This window comes from Choloepus didactylus, chromosome 8 (genome assembly GCF_015220235.1).
Source record: "Choloepus didactylus isolate mChoDid1 chromosome 8, mChoDid1.pri, whole genome shotgun sequence".
Classification (NCBI taxonomy): domain Eukaryota; kingdom Metazoa; phylum Chordata; class Mammalia; order Pilosa; family Megalonychidae; genus Choloepus; species Choloepus didactylus.
This window is the reverse complement of record NC_051314.1, coordinates 121803110-121822411: the sequence shown is the minus strand read 5'-3', so window position 1 is coordinate 121822411 and position 19302 is coordinate 121803110. Positions and strand designations below refer to the sequence as shown.

At 41.5% G+C, this 19302-nt stretch overlaps 1 protein-coding gene and 2 pseudogenes across 1 annotated transcript; 2 read left to right on the top strand and 1 right to left on the bottom strand.

Moving 5' to 3' along the window:
* Nucleotides 1-328: 328 nt before the first annotated feature.
* Nucleotides 329-4034, top strand: LOC119543096 (annotated as a pseudogene).
* Nucleotides 4035-6324: 2290 nt separating this feature from the next.
* Nucleotides 6325-6882, bottom strand: LOC119542979 (glycine cleavage system H protein, mitochondrial). Its single transcript, XM_037847535.1, has one exon. The coding sequence runs from the start codon at nt 6880-6882 to the stop codon at nt 6361-6363; it is 522 nt and encodes a 173-aa protein (XP_037703463.1). The 3' UTR covers nt 6325-6360.
* An 8163-nt stretch (nt 6883-15045) lies between these two features.
* LOC119543451 lies at nt 15046-15622 on the top strand (annotated as a pseudogene).
* The last annotated feature ends 3680 nt before the right edge of the window (nt 15623-19302 follow it).

The window sequence follows — 19302 nt, the reverse complement described above, 5'->3', positions numbered from 1 at the left end:
GTGGTAGATGTGGACATGAGAATGGAAATGTGGGCAGGGACCAGGTCATAGTAAGTTAGGAGAGTTTCACTTTATCTCATAGACAATGAGGAGTCATCGTAAAGTTTAAAGGAGAGGAATAACATACTCATATTCATATTTTGAAAGATCACCTGCACTGCTATATCCAGGATAGAACACAGGAAGTAAAACCAGAGACGGTGGCACCTGTTAAAGGCTTGAGCACAGGCAGTGTAAGTAGAACTAGAGAGGAGAGAATGGATTTGAGCAATATTTACAAGGAAAAAAAATTATAATATACATGCAGGGTATGGGGAAAGAGAAAAATTAAAATAGAGTCCTGGCCAGTCTGTGTCTTCAGCTTCTGACGATGCTTCCCAATGGCTGCATGGGCGCCGCCGCTTTCCGCTGGCCACAGGGCTCGAGCCTCCAGCTCTCGAAAGACCGCAGGAACAAAACAGACAAGTGCCTTGAAACAAGAAGATGCTTCTAAAAGATAAGGGGAAGATTCTTGAAGAATTGTAAGGAGATTGATAGAAAAGGCCTAAACTGCTTTGAAGAGACTGTTTGTGGAAATATGGGTTCTAAAGATACTTCTGATGAGGCCTTGAGCAGAAATGATGAATGTGTTGTTGCAAACTGGAAGGAAGGTGATCCTTGTTTTAAAGTGGCAGAGAATTTGGCAAAATTGAGTCCTGGTGTTGGACGGAAGGCAGAATTTGAAGCAACGACCTGGAATATTTAGCTGATGAAATCTCCAAGCAAGATATAGAAGAAGTAGCCTGGCTTTTACTTACAGCTTATAGTAAAATGCAAGAGGACAGAGATAAGCTGAGAAATGAACTCTAGGTTTCAAAGAAACCAGAAACTTATGGCCTGAAAAACTCTGGGCTTCCACGGGGTGAAACCCCAGAAGCTACAGCCCAACAGGATGTAACCAATCATGGAACCCAGCCACCATTTCAGTACAAGCCAAGATTGGAGATGGAGTTATCCAGAAAGTATCTGTGGAAAGTCCTATTGTCTGACAGCTTTGACCCCTGTGTGCTTCATGCGAATTTTTGTGAGATCTTTATTGACGGAGCCGCTGCCAGTCTGGACTAGAGAAGACAGACAAGGAAGAAATTGAAGGAAAAATTTCTTCAAAGACAGAGCCATGGAGATTGATGTCTGGAGTCAAGTGGTCTCAGGCTGGAAGAGTGGAGTGGCCCACATTCATGGAAAGGGTGAGTTTGCCCCAGAGGTCGAGGGTGAGCCTTCTGCCTCGATGCTCAGGAAAAGTTCTGCCACCCCAGGCTCCAAAGAGGGTAGAGTACATTTCCAGGGGACTGGAGAGAGCCTGGCCACCACTGTTCTGAAGGGGTTGAGCATGTGCCCCGGAGACGGAAGAGAATCCGAGTGCTGCCCCAATGTTTGAGGAGGGTGGGGCCGAGAAGGTTGTCTTCCCAATGTGTGGCTATGTTGGAGCATTCATCCCTGCATTTGGAGAGGAAAGCGCTGCTGCAGAGGCCCTTAGGAAGGATTAGAGTTCCGCTCTCTCAAGCCCCAAGCATTCAAGATTGTTCTGTAAATGACTCTCAGACTGAAATCTAATGGAGTTTGCCCTGTGGGTTCTAGGAACTGTTTTGGTCCTGTTAACCCTGTTTTCCTTTCAGTTTCTCCTTATGGCAATGGGAATGTTTACCCTATGACTGTCCCTTCTTTGCATATTGGCAATACATAACTTGTTCTAAGTTTCACAGGTCCACAGCTAGAGGGGAATTATGCCTTAGGAGAAACCATGCCTGTAACTGATTTAATGGGATCTTATACTTAACTATTGTTACTGAAATGATTTAAGTTTTTGTGATATTGTGATGGGATGAATGTATTTTGTATATGGAAAAATCATGTCATTTTGGGGTCCAGGGGGTAGAATGTGCCAGTTTGAATGTATTATGTCCCCCAAAACGCCATTACCTTTGATGTACTCTTGTGTGGGCAGACATATCAGTGTTGATTAGATTGTAATTGTAATTCTTTGAGTGTTTCTATGGAGATGCTCCCCACCCAACTGCGGGTGATGACTCTGATTGGATAGTTTCCATGGAGATGTGGCCCTGCCCATTCAGTTTGGGCCTTCATTAGTTCACTAGAGCACTATATAAGCTCGGACAGAAGGTGCGAGCTTGCTACAGCCAAGAGGAACACTTTGAAGAATGCACAGGAGCTAAGAGAGGAACTGCAGTTTACAGAAACATTTTGGAGACAGCATTTGAAAGCAGACTTTTGCTCCAGAGGAGCTGAAGGCTAGAGAGGAATGTCCTGTGAGAAAGCCATTTTGAAACCAGAACTCTGGAGCAGATGCCTCCCCAGCTAATAGAGGTCTTCCAGACACCACTGACCATCTTCCATTGAAGGAAAGCAGAACTAGAAGCAGTTGTGAGAAGGAAGATTGAGTTTAAACGAAAAGCTCTGCATATTGTTAAACAGCTTTTGGAAGAGAGTATTACAGAAGAATTCCTAATGGAGTGTGGGAAGTTCATCACATCTGCTCACTACAGTGATGTCGTGGATGAGCGTTCGATTATCAAACTCTGTGGTTATCCTTTATGTCAGAACAAGTTGGGAATTGTACCAAAACAAAAATATGAAATTTCTACCAGAACCAATAAAGTATATGATATTACTGAAAGAAAGTCTTTTTGTAGCAATTTTTGCTATAAAGCATCTTAAGTTTTTTGAAACACAAATTCCCAGAAGTCCTGTGTGGGTTCGAGAAGAAGAAAGGCATCCTGATTTTCAGCTGCTTAAGGAAGGACAAGGGCCATTCTGTAGAAGAAGTACAGCTATGTACTAAGGCCATTAAAACATCCCATATTGACAATCCCGGCCATTCTGGAGAGCAATATGAATCTAGTTCTTCTAGCGCTCATAGTGATAGTAGCAGTGATAATAAGCAAGATTTTGTTTCCTCCATTCTACCAGGAAACAGACCAAATGCAACAGATATAAGGGCACAGCTGCACAACAAAAGCGTAATGAAAAATAAAGCTGGTCAAAAAGCTAAGTCTAAACACAAACTCAGAGAACAGACAGTAGTCAATGTCACTGAGCAGTTAAGCAACTGCAGATTAAGTAGTCAGGAAAAAGCTGCTGCTTGTGCACTTCCTTTACAGAATGTAAATACTCAGATTTCTTCAAATAGTCCTTTGCAAGAAAAATTAAAAGCTTCAGAAAATTCTGAAAATAAATATGATAGTTCAAAAATAACTCTAGTAGGCATAAGTAAGAAAAGTGCAGAACATTTTAAGAGGAAATTTGCCAAATCACACCAGGTTTCTCAGTCAGCCTCTGGTTCAGTGCAGGTGTGTCCTGAAGTTGCAAAGACAAACTTACTTAAAGTCCTGAAGGAGACTTTGATTGAATGGAAGACAGAAGAAACTGAGGTTTTTATATGGCCAGAATTATTCTGTGTGTCTCAAACCCCCTTCACCTCCTCTGGTTGAAGCAGAGGAACTTGATGAAGATAACTTAAACTGTGACCCAGATAGTCATTCCCCAGGCTTGCGGGAATCTCAGAACAGCTTGGATGACTCTGCTTTTCAGGGGTTCAAATACAGCTGTTAAACCATTGCCAAGTTATGAGAACCTGAAAAAAGAAACTGAAACATTAAATCTAAGGATCAGGGAGTTTTATAGAGGACGATATGTTTTTAATGAAGAATACACCAAACCGCAAGACTCAGAAAAGATTGCCTGGACTTTTGGGCCCTCTTCAGGTTATATTAGGAGATATTTACATTCAGCTTAAAAATCTTGTCCGAACTTTCAGATTAACAAATAGAAATATTATTCACAAACCTGCAGAGTGGACTTTAATTGCTATGGTGTTGCTGTCATTACTTACCCCGATTCTTGGCATTCAGAAGAATTCTCAGGAAAATGTGGTATTTACACAGTTTATAGCCACCTTGCTTGAAGAACTATGTTTAAAGAATGAATACCTTGAAAGTTTAACCGTCATATTTGGAACCAGCTGTTAACCAGAGTGATATAATCCACGAAGACAGAATAGAGGATGAACTGCTGCTGTTCACCATCTCTGGAATTCTGGCAATGATGATCTGATCTGGTGATGACTGATAGCTACCTTTATTCCAAGAAAAACCTTTACCTCCTTAGCTTTCAACTTCCCAATCCCTCTGTTCCTACTACAGAGGGTGACTTCCCCAGATGGAGGAGAACCATTATACTGACGAAGATAACCAAGTCCTTGCATCCCTACCTACAAGACAATATTTTCATTTATTTAAAGATGAAAGTTGAAATCTTAAATTGAACCTTGAATGACTATTCGAAAAAATACAATGATCTCATTTTTCTGAATGACTCCAGCCATCATGGTTGACTAAAAATTTGAGAAAATCCCCATTTTGCCTTCACAGTCTAAACTGTTAGGTTAATAAAGGCAATCCAAGATGGAAAAAAAAAAAAAAGAGAGAGAGTCCTGTTTCACCTTCCCTTTTTTTCAGAGTTAGAGTGACTCAAATGGTGAAGCTGGTAGCACCAGGGCTGGGAGGACAAAGCAGGCACAGCTGGAAAATTGGTTACATGCAGGAAGATTGAACAAGTAGTAAATCCATTGAGGATAGTGGAGTCAGGTTTCTCACTGTTGGAGATAAGAGTTACAAATGTGGAAAGGAGTAACTGTAGTATTGGATTGGAATCGGAGGTATTGTTTTGCTCTCACGGGATGGATGGATGGATGGATTGATAGATAGATGTAAACATACAGTGTGTATTTACAAGCTCTGTCCATTGAGAGAGCCTAGAAGTAGTAGCACCCTGGAGCCTGGAAACTTTTGTTGTGTTAGAAAGTAAGGAAGCACTTAGAAAGAATTAAAGGAGCATAACAGAAGGGCACAGGAGTCAAAGGGACCCCCACTGACCAAATCTGGGACAATTTGAACATACAAATAAATAATGATAGAAACTGATTATAATCCATTGAATAAAATAAGAATTCATGAGGCCATACTGATTAAATACATGAATAAATAAATAAGAAGAATAGAAAGTTCTACCTTATCTAAGATGTCAACTAATAAATGTAGAAGAAATAATGGAATTAGAAAATCATAATTTGGCAACCATAATAGTAATAATTAATTCAAATAGAATTATCACTAGATGCATAAACTAGTAGGTTAAAGTTTGATGAGGTTATGGACATAGTCTCAAAGTATCTTCCCCAAATACTGATTAATTAATTATTAATATGTCCAAAATACTTACTAATTAACGTTATAGTGGAGAAACCTAGCAGACACGATCTTAAACAAGTGATAGAATGTAACATTATCAGTAACAATACAATGACATAAAGTTAATCCTGTTGAACTGAAAGGAGCAAAGCATTGCTTGCATTATATTCCTGCCAAAATGCATTATCCAACTCTAATAATGAGGAAACATCAGACAAACCCAAATTGAGGGACACTCTACCAAGGAATTAGCCTGTTCCCTTAAAAATGTCAAGGTCAGGAAAACTGAGGAAATATTCTGGACTGAGGAAGGGTGAAAAAGGCATAACTAAATACAACTCTCATAAAAGAACATTATCAGGACATTTGATGAAATTAGAATGGTGTCTGTGAATTAGATGGCAGGATTACATGAGTGTTAATTTCCTGATCTTGATGGGGGTACTCTAATTATACAAGAGGGTCCTTATTTTAAGGAAGTACACACTGAAGTATTAAAAAGTAATGGTGCATCATGTTTGCAACTACTCTTTTTGTTTTGTTTTGTTTTAATGGAGAAGTTGAATGTTTTATTGTTATTAAAGGGTGTCTTGTTTTGCTCTAAGGCTGTTGCTTCATTATATGAAAATAGCACCAGCAAATGTGGTATACTGGGAAGTTACGATACTACTGTTTCTCACCTGACACTGTACAACTAACAAAAACTTAAGTCTATTCCCAGTTATTTCCAGTGAATATATCATTAAGCATTTTGACCCAAATCCAGGGACTCAAGTAAGCAAGTTACAATATTATGTAAGGCTTACGATAACAATCTTAACTGAATTACATAATTTTTACAAGTAGTTTTACTTCTGATAATTTCATGGATTCTGAAAATAATAACTAGATCCTGATCTAAATCACTGGGTGATATGAAAAAGATGCAAATTGTGTTTACCTGCTATCATTAGAAAGTTAAGGGGTATTTTCTTTCAATAGCATAGTTGGAACAAGTAGTTTCTGTTTTCCTATGATATTGCTAAAAGTTGCTATTATAAATTTTTATCCACCAGTAATTTAAAATATTGCTGGATTATACTGTTTCAGACTAGTTTATTTAGGGGTTCCATTTTCACTCTTCAATAGATTTTATATATTTCTCATATGCTTCTTCACTCATTAGTTCATCAAGTTCTGAAGGATTACTCAGTGTCATCTTGATCAGCCAACCATCTTCATAACAAGATTTGTTGACAAGTCCTGGATTCTCTGCAAGAGCTTCATTAATTTCTGTTACTTCTCCTGACAGAGGAGAATAAAGTTCACTAGCAGCTTTCACACTTTCCAGAGCACCGAACTCCTCTTGTTTGTTCAATTTTGTCCCAACCTCGGGAAGACTACAGTAAACAACATCTCCCAAAGCTTCCTGTGCAAAATTGCTGATTCCCACTGTTCCAATACCATTTTCTGTTGTTATCCATTCATGTTTGTCTGTGAATTTCCGCACCGAGAGCAGAGCGGGGCCGGTGCGCAGCGTCCGAACAGCACCAGTCCCCAGCCCCCAGGGCCGCCGCGGGCAGGACGTGGCGGGCGCCGAGGCCGCGCGCAGACTGCAGACGACGATCCGCACACTCCGTGCCGCGCGCAGTGCCATGTTCGCAGGGGTGCGGAGGGTCGCGGTGCCGCAAAGCGGACACCGGGCCGACAGGGCGGGGACCGCAACTACTCTTAAATAGCTCAGAAAGAAAATAACAATATGTGTAAATATACGTATAGAGAGAACAAGGCAAATCTAACTGGGGAATCCAGATCAAGGGTATATAGATGTTCTTTGTACTATTCTTGCAACTTTTTTATAAGTGTGGGATTGTTTCAAAAAAAATTTTTTTAAGTATTAATATTCTAGCAAATGCAACTGATCTATAGGGTCAGAAAGCAGATCAGCAATGGGTGAGGAGGGGCTGGAGGGAGAGTTTCAGAATATAAAGAGGCATAAGAAACCTTTTGGGAGTATATTCACTGCCCTGATTGTAGTGATGGCTTCCTTGTTGTGTACATATGTCAAAACTTACTGTATTGTACACCATCAAAATGTATGAATATGTAAAATAACAAATTATTATTTTTAAAACTTCCTGATATCAGCCTAGGGAATCCAGTCACCCTCTTAATCATTTGGATACTGTACTAGGATTCTCTAGGGAAACAGAAACAACAAGAGATATCTAAATATAAGACTTTATAAAAGTGTCTTATGCAACTGTTCGGATACATGAGTCCAAATTCTGTGGGGCAGGCAGCAAACTGGAAACTCCAAGAAGCTGTTGGATGAATCCTCAGGAAACACTTTGCTGGCTAGCCAAAGAAGAAGTGAAGGTCCTCTATCTGTCATGCTTAAAAGTCTTCAAGTGATTGGATTAAATCCAGCTGATTGAAGACTAATTGTGGAAGACACGCCCTTTGTTGATGTAATCAGTCACAGCTGCAGCCAATTGACTGATGATTTAATAAACCAGCATTCTGGTTTATTAACCAGCCACAAATATCCTGGCAGTAATAGTTAGGCCAGTACTTGCTTGACCAGACATCTGGACACCATCACCTGGCCAAGTTGACATATGAACCTATCCATTACAGTCCACCCCTTATCAACTTGGCAGTTATACACATCGCCTTAAACCATACTTTATCTCTAAGTAGAGAACAATAACAGACATATATTTTGCCTAACAATACTCTGCTGTCCTGCATACAATCAGAAACGCACTAAATCTGTCCAGAATAGGGTGCAAGTTTTTGGGTGACATTAACTCTTAAAATTGATTTCCTTTAACTTCAATACTGCAAAACAAACAATACAGCTTCTGTCATATAAGGGAATAAGATACAGAAGAAAACAAAGATATTTGCTTTACAGACAAATACAAACATACTCATAACAAAACGAGGAGGGAATATTCATGCCGTCCTAGTCCTTGTTTCTGTAACTGGTCACGTGGTCATAGTTCATATTTATCACTACCTTTTTCCACTACCCATTCCATGTTCCCTTTACCCTCAGCAAGCACTTCAACTGGCTGTCGTTCTTTGCCTGGTGGGGTGACCCAAACCTTCATTCCTGAAATTTTTTGGCCATTGGTAGTCCTGCCTGGATTGGATTATTGCAGTTTTCCATTGACTTTAATCACACGACATAGTAGTACTAAGGGACACCCTAAGGGATCTCCTATATTCCAGGAAAACTCTTCTTTACCTCCATTGTGTAGTTGCAGTGCTCTTTCTCCTTGATAGGATCAATCATCCCAGCCAGTACAGTAATCCCCTTCCTTGCCTGTTGAATCAGAGGCATAAGAAACCCAAAGTGGCCAGGTGGCAGTCTTAACTTCCAGTTCAATGGAATTATTGTTGTGTTTCCTGGTGGAAGCACTCCTCCTTTGGAACAAAAACTTGTAGACCAGCAGAGCTTAAGCTTGCAGGGAAAGGAAGCAAAAATTTTCCTAGTGGATCACTAGGACTGATAGTGGTGCCACTCTTGTTTCTACCCCTTGATTCCTGGATCCATGAATCTGCCTATGGGAGAAAGAGCACCATAGAATGGATGCTGATTCAGAGCATACACAGCCTTCTGGAGAACATTGCCCCAGTCCTGCAAGGTATTGCTACCTAGTTGGCACTGTAATTGAGTCTTCAACAGGCCATTCCACCTTTCTATCAACCCAGCTGCCTCTGGATGATGGGGAACATGGTAAGACCAGATAATTCTATGAGCATGTGCCCATTTTCTCACTTCATTTGCTGTGAAGTGGGTTCCTTGGTCAGAAGCAATGCTGTGTGGAATACCATGATGGTGGATAGGGCATTCCATAAGTCCATGGGTGCATTGTATGCAGGGAATGCAAACCCGTATCCAGTATATGTGTCTATTCCAGTGAAAACAAATCACTGCCCCTTGCATGATGGAAGTGGTCCAATGTAATCACCCTACCACCAGATAGCAGGCTGATCACCTCAGGGAGTGGTGCCATATCGGGGACTGAGTGTCGGTCTGTGCTGCTGGCAGATTGGACAATCAGCAGTGGCTGTGGCCAGGTCAGCCTTGGTTAGTGGAAGTCCATGTTGCTGAGCCCATGTATAACCTCCATCCCTACCGCCATGACCACTATGGTCCTGAACCCATTGGGCAATGACAGGAGTGGCTGGGGAAAGAGGCTGATTGGTATCCACCAAAAAGGTCATCTTGTCTACTTGATTATTAAAAATTTCCTCTGCTGCAGTCACTCTCTGCTGAGCATTCACATGGGACACAAATATCTTCATGTTTTTTGCCCACTCAGAAAGGCCTACCCACATATCTCTTCCCCAGACTTCTTTGTCATCAATTTTCTAATCATGTTCCTTTCAAGTCCCTGACCATCCAGCCAAATCATTAGGAACAGCCCATGAAACAGTATACAAATGCACCTCTGACCAGTTCTCCTTCCAAGCAAAGTGAACAACCAGGTGCACTGCTCAAAATTCTGCCCAGTGAGAGGATTTCCCCTCACCAGTGTCCTTCAGGGGCATCCCAGAAAGGGGCTGCAGTTCTGCAGCTATCCACTTTTGGGTGGTGCCTGCATATTGTGCAGAACCATCTGTAAACCAGGCCCGAGTTTTCTCTCCCTAGTCAACTGATTGTAAGGAACTCCCCAAGACACCATAGCTGTAGGCTAGGAAAGAGAAGGTAAGGTGGAAAGAGTGAGGGCCATGGGCATTTGGGCCACTTCCTCATGTAACTTACTTGTGCCTTCAGGACCTGCTCAAGCTCTATTTCATATATACCATCTCCATTTTATGGTGGAGTACTGCTGTGCACACCCAACTTTATGGTTTGGTGGGTCAGATAACACCCAGCTCCTGATATGTAACTCAGGTCTCATGGTAACTTGGTGACCCATGGTTAAGCATTCTATCTGTACTAAGGCCCATTAGCAGGCCAAACGCTGTTTCTCAAATGGAGAGTAGTTATCACAGAGGATGGTAAGGCTTTACTCCAAAATACTAAGGGCCTGCATTGTGATTCTCCTCTAGGAGGCTGCCAAGGCTCCAAACAGCAACTCTATTTGCCAATGACACTTCCAGCACCATTGGATCAGCTGGATCAAATGGTCCAAGTGGCTGAGCAGCTTGCACAGCAGCCTGCATCTGTCATGGAGCCTCACCTTTTTCCAGTCCCCACTCTAAACTGGAAGCTTTTCTGGTCACTCAGTAAATGGGCCAGAGTAGCACTCCCAAATGAGGAATATGTTGCCTCAAAAATGCAAAGAGGCCAACTAAGCATTCTGCCTCTTTTTTGGTTTTAAGAGGGGCCAGGTACAACAGCTTATCTTTCACCATAGAAGGGATATCTTGACATGCCCCAAACCACTGGACACCTAGAAATTTTACTGAGCTGGAAGGCCCCTGTATTTTTGTTGGATTTATCTCCCATCCTCTGCCACACAAATACCTTACCAACAAATCTAGAGTAGTTGCTACTTCTTGCTCCCTAGGTCCAATCAACATGATATCATCAATATAATGGACCAATGTGATGTCTTGTGGGAGGGAGATACAATCAAGATCCCTGTGGACAATCTTATGACATAGGGCTGGAGAGTTGCTATACCCCTGAGGGAGCAAAGTGAATGTAAACTGCTGGCTTTGCCAGCTGAATGCAAGCTGTTTCTGGTGGTCCATACTAACAGCTATTGAGAAAACAGCATTTGCCAGATCAATAGCTGCATAACAAGTACCAGGGGATGTGTTGACTTGTTCATGCAATGATACCACATCTGGAACAGCAGTTGCAATTGGAGTCACCACCTGGTTAAGTTTATGATAACCCACTGTCATCCTCCAAGACTCATCTGTTTTCTGCACAGGCCAAATAGGAGAGTTGAATGGGGATGTGGTGGGAATCACCACCCCTGCATCCTTCAAGTCCTGAAGAGTGGCATTAATCTCTGCAGTCCCTCCAGGAATCCAGTATTGCTTCTGGTTTACTATTTTGCTAGGCAGGGGCACTTCTAGTGGCTTCCACTTGGCCTTTCCCACCATAATAGCCCTCACTCCATGAGTCAGGGAACCAACATGAGAATTCTGCTGGTTGCTGAATATGTCTATTCCAATTATGCATTCTGGAACTGGAGAAATAACCACAGAATGGGTCCAGGGACCCACTGGACCCACTGTGAGATGGACCTGAGCTAAAACTCCATTGATCACCTGACCTCCATAAGCCCCAACTCTGACTGGTGGACCAGAGTGATGTTTTGGGACTCCTAGAATTAATGTCACTTCTGAACCAGTGTCTAATAATCCCTGAAATGTCAGATCATTTCCTTTTCCCCAATGCACAGATACCTGGTAAAAGGCTGTGGGTCCCCCTGGGGAAGGCTGGGAGGAAGATTAACAGTATAAATTTTTGGCAGTGTGAAAGGGTACTTCCCCAAGAGTACCTGGCTTTCCCTTCATTCAAGGGGCTCTAGATCTGTAAACCATCTCAAGTCTGGGAATTCATTCAGGGGATGTGATTCTCTGCTTTCGTAATTCAAGGTAGACTTTTGTTCACTTGACTTAGAAATCTTCTGCCTGTAGAGATCATACAAGAATTTAGTAGACTGCCCATCTATTTTACTACTAGGTACTCCATGATCTAGCCAATGCCGTAAGTCTCTGTGAGTCAGATTGTTTTGACTACTATTTTGAGCCCATTTTCCATTATGGTAGCCATGCCCACTTTGTCTTTGGCAATTAACTGCTGCCATGTGGCTTCTTCTGACTCAGGATCTGATTATCCCCATTGTGTTTAATAAGGATCCTAGCTCAGTGACAGCAGTTCCTACAGTAATATCTGACCTACAGAGATGGGTGACTACAGAGCTCTCCAGGGATGATGGAGCTAGTCTCACAAATTTAGTCCTCACAATCCTGGTAAAAGGTGTGTCCTCTGGACATTCCAGGGGTGTGTGAACAGGTCATCCATGATAAATCCACTCTAACATTCCAATCTCTCTAAGCCTTTGAATGCCCTCCTCTGCATTATACCAGGGCAGTTCTGGCATTTTGACCTCAAGTAATGTTGGCCACCTTTTGATCTATGTTTCAGCCAACCACTCAAACTGTGAACACCTTTTCTAACCCCTTGAGCTACAACGTTGAATGCAGAATCTCTGCTTAGTGGGCCCATGTCAGTAAATTCAGCCTGATCCAACTTTATATTCCTTCCACCATTATTCCACACCCTTAATATCCATTCCCACACATATTCCCCTGATTTCTGTCTGTATAAGTTGGAAAACTCATACAGTTCTTTTGGAATAGAGTGTATTTCCTCATGGGTCACCCTTTATACTTCACCCTTCAGGGCCTGTTGGAACTTTAGTCTAGTTATAGGTCTTAAAGCCAAGACTAGTGGTGGGGATGGGTCATGAAAAGAATTAGAAGTATCCCTCAAGCTGTTTACCTCAGGACATTCCCTTGCAATTTCATCTCGTGAAACAGGATTAATCCGTCCACACAGAGGAGTGAGGACTGCTTCCTCAGAGGAGGTGATCACAGGTTTAGCAGGCACTGAAGGGTTAATCTCTTTAGGTATAGGTTGGATTGCAGGCTCCTCAGGGCAGCCTGGAGGTTGGGAAGCTGTTTTCTCAAAGCAGGCTGGAGGTTGGATAGCTGTCTTCAGGGCAGAGTGGAGGTGGGAAGGGGGCTGTTTCCTCAGGACAGACCACTACAGGGATATCTAACAAAGACTCAGCAGAATCCAGGGTTCCAATGTACTCACTGCCATTATTATCAATCCATATGTCCCCATCCCAAGTATCAGGATCCCATTCTTTTCCAATCAATGCCTTTACTTTAACAGCAGACACCCTGCAAGTTTGAGATTTTAATTTATGTTGTAAATCTGCTACTGCCACAATGAGGCCCTGGGTCTTGTCTTCTGAAATCTCAAGTTTGTGGCCACAGAAAATAAGATTTTCTTTCCAGGCACACATAGAAAGACCTTTACATCTGTCATATGGCCCTTAAGTTTCTAATTTTAAGCCTTTAGTTCATCCCTTTCTCTTATAACTTTATCCATATCTAAGAGCAACCAGCTGACATCATTATATCTCTTAACTCTACAAAACTCTGTTAAGGTGTCAAAAACAGTGTCACCCAGAGCCTTGCTTCATACAAGAGTATGATAAGGAGAATCAAATGGTGATATTTTCTGTATCTCCATTGCCAGCTCATGCCAGGGACAGTCAGTGCCCTCTTGATTATTGGAAATGGAGTCATCAGTGCCTTTGAATCTTATCAGAGTAGAAAACCAATTGTAAAATCCCATCTTAAGATTTTGTTTCCCAAGAACCACCCCACTCTCACTACCAAATTGTATTAGTTAGGGTTCTCTAGGGAAACAAAATCAATAAGAGATATCTAAATATAGGATTTTATAAAAGTGTCTCACAGAACTGTGTGTATGCACAAGTTCAAATTCCATAGGGCAGGCAGCAAACTGGCAACTCCAATGAAGGTGTTCAATGAACTCCTCAGGCAGTGAATTGGCAACTTTGATGGAGGTGTTTGATGAACTCTTCAGGAAACACTCCCCCTGCTAGCTGAAGAAGAAGTGAAGATCCTCTGTCTCACTTAAAATTCTTCAACTGAATGGATTAAATCCAGCTGATTGAATTCTCACTGTGGAAGACACTCCCTTCATTGATGTAATCAGTCACAGCTGCAGCCAATTGACTGATGATTTAATAAACCAGCATTCTGGTTTATTAACCAGCCACAAATGTCCTGGCAGTAACAGGCCAGTGCTTGCTTGACCAATCACCTGGACACCATCACCTGGCCAAGTTGACACATGAACCTAACCATCACAGATACCTTTTTTTATTTTATTTTTTATTAAACTTTTTTATTTGAGTAGTTGTAGGTCATCATATGAATATTTTTTAGCAAGCTGTTCCCTATTCCTGGAATACCCTGTGTCATACATTTCTTCCATGTTATCCACTTTTTTTGTATTCAAGAGGATAATGAATTCTTCCCAAGTGCACATGGATCATTCTTTAGGACAGACCATATATGGGACACAAAACAAGTCTCAATAAATTTTAAAAATATTGAAATCATGCTGTGTATCTTTCTGACCACAATGAGATGAAGTTAGAAATCAATAACAGGAAGAGAACTGGAAAATTCACAAATAAGTGGAAATTAAACAATACCCTTTTAAACAACCAATGGGTCAAAGAAGAAATCACAAGGGAAATTAGGAACTATCTTAAGGTGATTTAAAATTAAAACACAATATACCAAACTTACGGGGTGCAGGAGAGGCAGTGCTTAGAGGGAAATTTATAGCTCTAAATGTTTATATTAAAAAGAAGAAAAATCTCAAGTCAAAGACCTAACCTCACAACTGGAGGATCTTGAAAAATAAGAGCAAACTAAACCCAAAGTCAGAAGAAGGAAAGAAGTATTAAAGATTAGAGTAAGTAAATGATATGGAGAATAGAAAAAGAATGGAAAGAATCAACAAAACCAAAAGTTGGTTCTTTGAATAGATCAATAAAATTGACAGACCTGTTAGTTAGACTGACAAATAAAAATAGAGAAAAAAGCAAAGAACTAAAATCATAAATGAAAGGGAGGGGGCATTACTACTGACCCCACAGAGATAAAAAGGATTATAAGAGGATACTATGAACAGTTTTATGCCAACAGTTTAGATAACTTAGATGAAATGGACAAATTCCTCAAAACACACAAGTTACCAAACTGACTCAAGAAGAAATAGAAGATGCTGCTGGACCTGTAAGAAGAACATAAGGAGTACCTAGTCTTCCTGCCACGAGTGGACAGCATGGTGGTCCCCAAGTTTGGGCAGATTGCAATGGACTTCCTGAGGCAAGGCTCGAACCCTAAGATCTATGAGGGCACCACCAGAAAACTCAGTGTAAGTAGAGACACCATCCAACATGGTGTGGAAGGATTAACTTACCTCCTCACTGAGAGCTCAAAGCTCATGATTTCCAAGATTCTGTTTTTGTTCTGAGATTCTCTGAAGAATTGAACAGATTGTTGCTTCATCTTTATCTGGACAACAGAAAGGAGATCTGAACTATTCTGAGTGAATTGGTACCAGACCTTCTCAGTTAACACAACCTTGAATGGAGATTAATGTACAACTTACAAGCAGAAATCTCTGACAGCAGATTAAACCAGCAGTGACTATAAAGCTCCACCTTTATCAGAATGGAGATCACAGCACCAAAGTTCTGCAGACAAACCTGCTCCATTTGGTTTAGCAACTGGAACACACATTGGAGGAGATGAAAACAAATGACTATAGGAGAGTTGTCCACAACATCAAGTAATACCAGTTTTAAGGTTTTAGTCCCTTGAATCATTTGTGAACTGATGATATGCAGCAATTACTTTTCAGAATTCTTTTCAAAATCAATGATGATAAGTGCATTTGATCAGATGAAATTTCATTTCCTATGCCAAGATATTGAGGTCATGATGAGAAGCTAAAATTAAGTTCCTTTTCTGGTGCTAAATTTGGTCAACTTCTTGACAAATTAAGATGTGTTTTGTATTTTAAATGTATAAGTAAGATTGAATCAACTGGAAATGAATCTATACTGTTCATATCTTCTGTATATATGTGTACTTCTTTTGACTGTATGATGGTAAGGTTCTTGTGTCAACTTGGCCAGGTGATGGTATCCAGGTGTCTGGTCAAGCAAGCACTGGCCTAACCATTACTGCAAGGACATTTATGGCTGCTTAATAATTCAGAAGGCTGGTTTATTAAATCATAAGTCAATTGGCTGCAGCTTGAATGATGACATCAATTAAGGACATGGCTTCCACAATGAGAGAATGCAGTCAGCTGGATTTAATCCAATCAGTTGAAGACTTTTAAATGAGACATATACAGGACCTTCACTTCTTCAGCTGACCAGCAAAGTATTTCCTGAGGACTTCATCGAACACGTTCATTGAAGTTGCTAGTTCGCTGCCTGAGGAGTTCACCAAACATTTTCATTGTAGTTGCCAGTTTGCTGCCTGCCCTATGGAATTTGGACTCGTGCATACCAACAGTTGTGAGAGACACTTTTATAAATCTTGTATTTATAGTTATCTCTCATTGATTCTGTTTCCCTAGAGAACCCTAACTAATACAATTGGTACCAGGAGTGGTTCTTGAGAAATAGAATCTTAAAATGGGCTTTTACAATTTATTTTCTACTCTGATTAGATTCAAAGACACTAATGATTCCATTTCCAGTAATCAAGAGGGCACTGACTGTCCCTAGCATGAGTTGGCAAGGGAGATAAGAAAATACCATTTGATTCTCCTAATCATACTCTTGTATGAAGAAAGGCTCTGGGTGACAGTGTTTTTGACACCTTAACAGAGTTTTGCAAAATTAAGAGGTATAATGATGTTGGCTGGTTGCTCTTAGATACATTGGATAAAGTTATAAGAGAAAGGGATGAGCTAAAAGCTTAAAATTAGAAACTTAAGGGCCATATGACAGATGTAAAGGTCTTTCTATGTGTGTCCTGAGAGAAAACCTTATTTTCTGTGGCCACAGACTTGAGATTTCTGAAAACAAGACCCAGAGTCTCATTGTGCCAGTAGCAGATTTACAACATAAACTAAAATCTCTATCTCTCAGGGTGTCTGCTGTTAAAGTAAAGGCTTTGATTGGAAAAGAATGGGATCCTGAAACTTGGGATGGAGACATACGGATTGATAATGGCAGTGAGGACATTGAAACCCTGGATTCTGCTGAGTCATTGTTAGATACACCTGTAGTGGTCTGTCCTGAGGAAACAGACCCCCACCTCCAGTCTTCCCTGAGGAGACAGCTACCCAACCTCTCACCTGCTTGGAGGAAACACCTTCCTGACCTCCAGTCTGCCCCAAGGAGCCTGCCACCCAAACTCCACCTAAAGAGATTAACCCTTCAGTGCCTGATAAACCTGTAATCACCTCCTCTGAGGAAGCAGTCCTCACTCCTCTGTGTGGACAGATTAATCCTGTTTCATGAGATGAAACTGCAATGGAATGTCCTGAGGTAAATGGCTTGAGGGATACTTTTAATACTTTTCATGACCCACCCCCACCACCAGTCTTTGCTTCAAGACTTATAACTAGATTAAAGTCCCAACAGGCCCCGAAGAGTGAGGTACATGACCCATGAGGAAGTGCACTATAATCCAAAAGAACTGTATGAGTTTTCCAACTTATACAGACAGAAATCAGGGGAATATGTGTGGGAATGCATATTAAGGGTGTGGGATAATAGTGGAAGGAATATAAAGTTGGATCAGGCTGAATTTACTGATATGGGCCCACTAAGCAGAGATTCTACATTCAACATTGTAGCTTGAGGGGTTAGAAAAGGTGTTCACAGTTTGTTTGAGTGGTTGGCTGAAACATAGATCAAAAGGTGGCCAACATTACTTGAGGTCAAAATGCCAGAACTGCCCTGGTATAATGCAGAGGAGGGCATTCAAAGGCTTAGAGAGATTGGAATGTTAGAGTGGATTTATCATGGAAGACCTGCTCACACACCCCTGGAATGTCCAGAGGCACACCTTTTACCAGGACTGTGAGGACTAAATTTGTGGGACTATCTCCATCATCCCTGGAGAGCTCTGTAGTCACCCATCTCTGTAGGTCAGATATTACTGTAGGAACTGCTGTCACTGAGCTGGAATCCTTAAACACAATGGGGATTATCGGATCCTGAGTTGGAAGAAGCCATGTGGCAGCAGTTAATTGTCAAAGACAAAGTGGGCATGGCTACTGTAATGGAAAACAGGCTCAAAGCAGCAGTCAAAATAACCTGACTCACAGAGACTTACGGCATTGGCTAGTAGATCATGGGGTACCTGGTAGTAAAATAAGTGGGCAGTCAACTAAATTCTTTTTTGAAATATATAAGCAGAAGAATTCTAGGTCAAGTGAACAAAAGTCTACCTTGCATTACAAAAGCAGAGAATCATGGCCCCTTAATCAATTCCCAGACTTGAGACAGTTTACAGATCCAGAACCCCTTGAATGAGGGGAAGGCTGGGTACCCTAGGGAAGGACCCTGTTACACCACCAAAAATTTATACTGCTAATCTTTCTCCCAGCCCTCCCAGGGGGGACCTATAGCCTTTTACCAGGGTAACTGTGCATTGGGGAAAAGGAAATTATCAGATATTTCAGGAATAATTAGACATTGGTTGAGAAGTGACATTAATTCCAGGAGTCCCAAAACATCACTCTGGTCCACAAGTCAGAGTTGGGGCTTATGGAGGTCAGGTAATCGATGGAGTTTTAGCTCAGGTCCATCTCACAGTGGGTCCAGTGGGTCCCTGGACCCATTCTGTGGTTATTTCTCCAATTCCAGAATGCATAATTGGAATAGACATACTCAGCAACCAGCAGAATTCTCATGTTGGTTCCCTGACTCATGGAGTGAGGGCTATTATGGTGGGAAAGGCCAAGTGGAAGCCACTAGAAGTGCCCCTGCCTAGCAAAATAGTAAACCAGAAGCAATACTGGATTCCTGGAGGGACTGCAGAGATTAATGCCACTCTTCAGGACTTGAAGGATGCAGGGGTGGTGATTCCCACCACATCCCCATTCAACTCTCCTATTTGGCCTGTGCAGAAAACAGATGAGTCTTGGAGGATGACAGTGGGTTATCATAAACTTAACCAGGTGGTGACTCCAATTGCAACTGCTGTTCCAGATGTGGTATCATTGCATGAACAAGTCAACACATCCCCTGGTACTTGTTATGCAGCTATTGATCTGGCAAATGCTGTTTTCTCAATAGCTGTTAGTATGGACCACCAGAAACAGCTTGCATTCAGCTGGCAAAGCCAGCAGTTTACATTCACTTTGCTCCCTCAGGGGTATAGCAACTCTCCAGCCCTATGTCATAAGATTGTCCACAGGGATCTTGATTGTATCTCCCTCCCACAAGACATCACATTGGTCCATTATATTGATGATATCATGTTGATTGGACCTAGGGAGCAA

Bases quoted from the DNA above. Each gene is read 5' to 3' on its own strand.
- LOC119542979 (XM_037847535.1), bottom strand. From the start codon at position 6,882: ATGGCACTGCGCGCGGCACGGAGTGTGCGGATCGTCGTCTGCAGTCTG.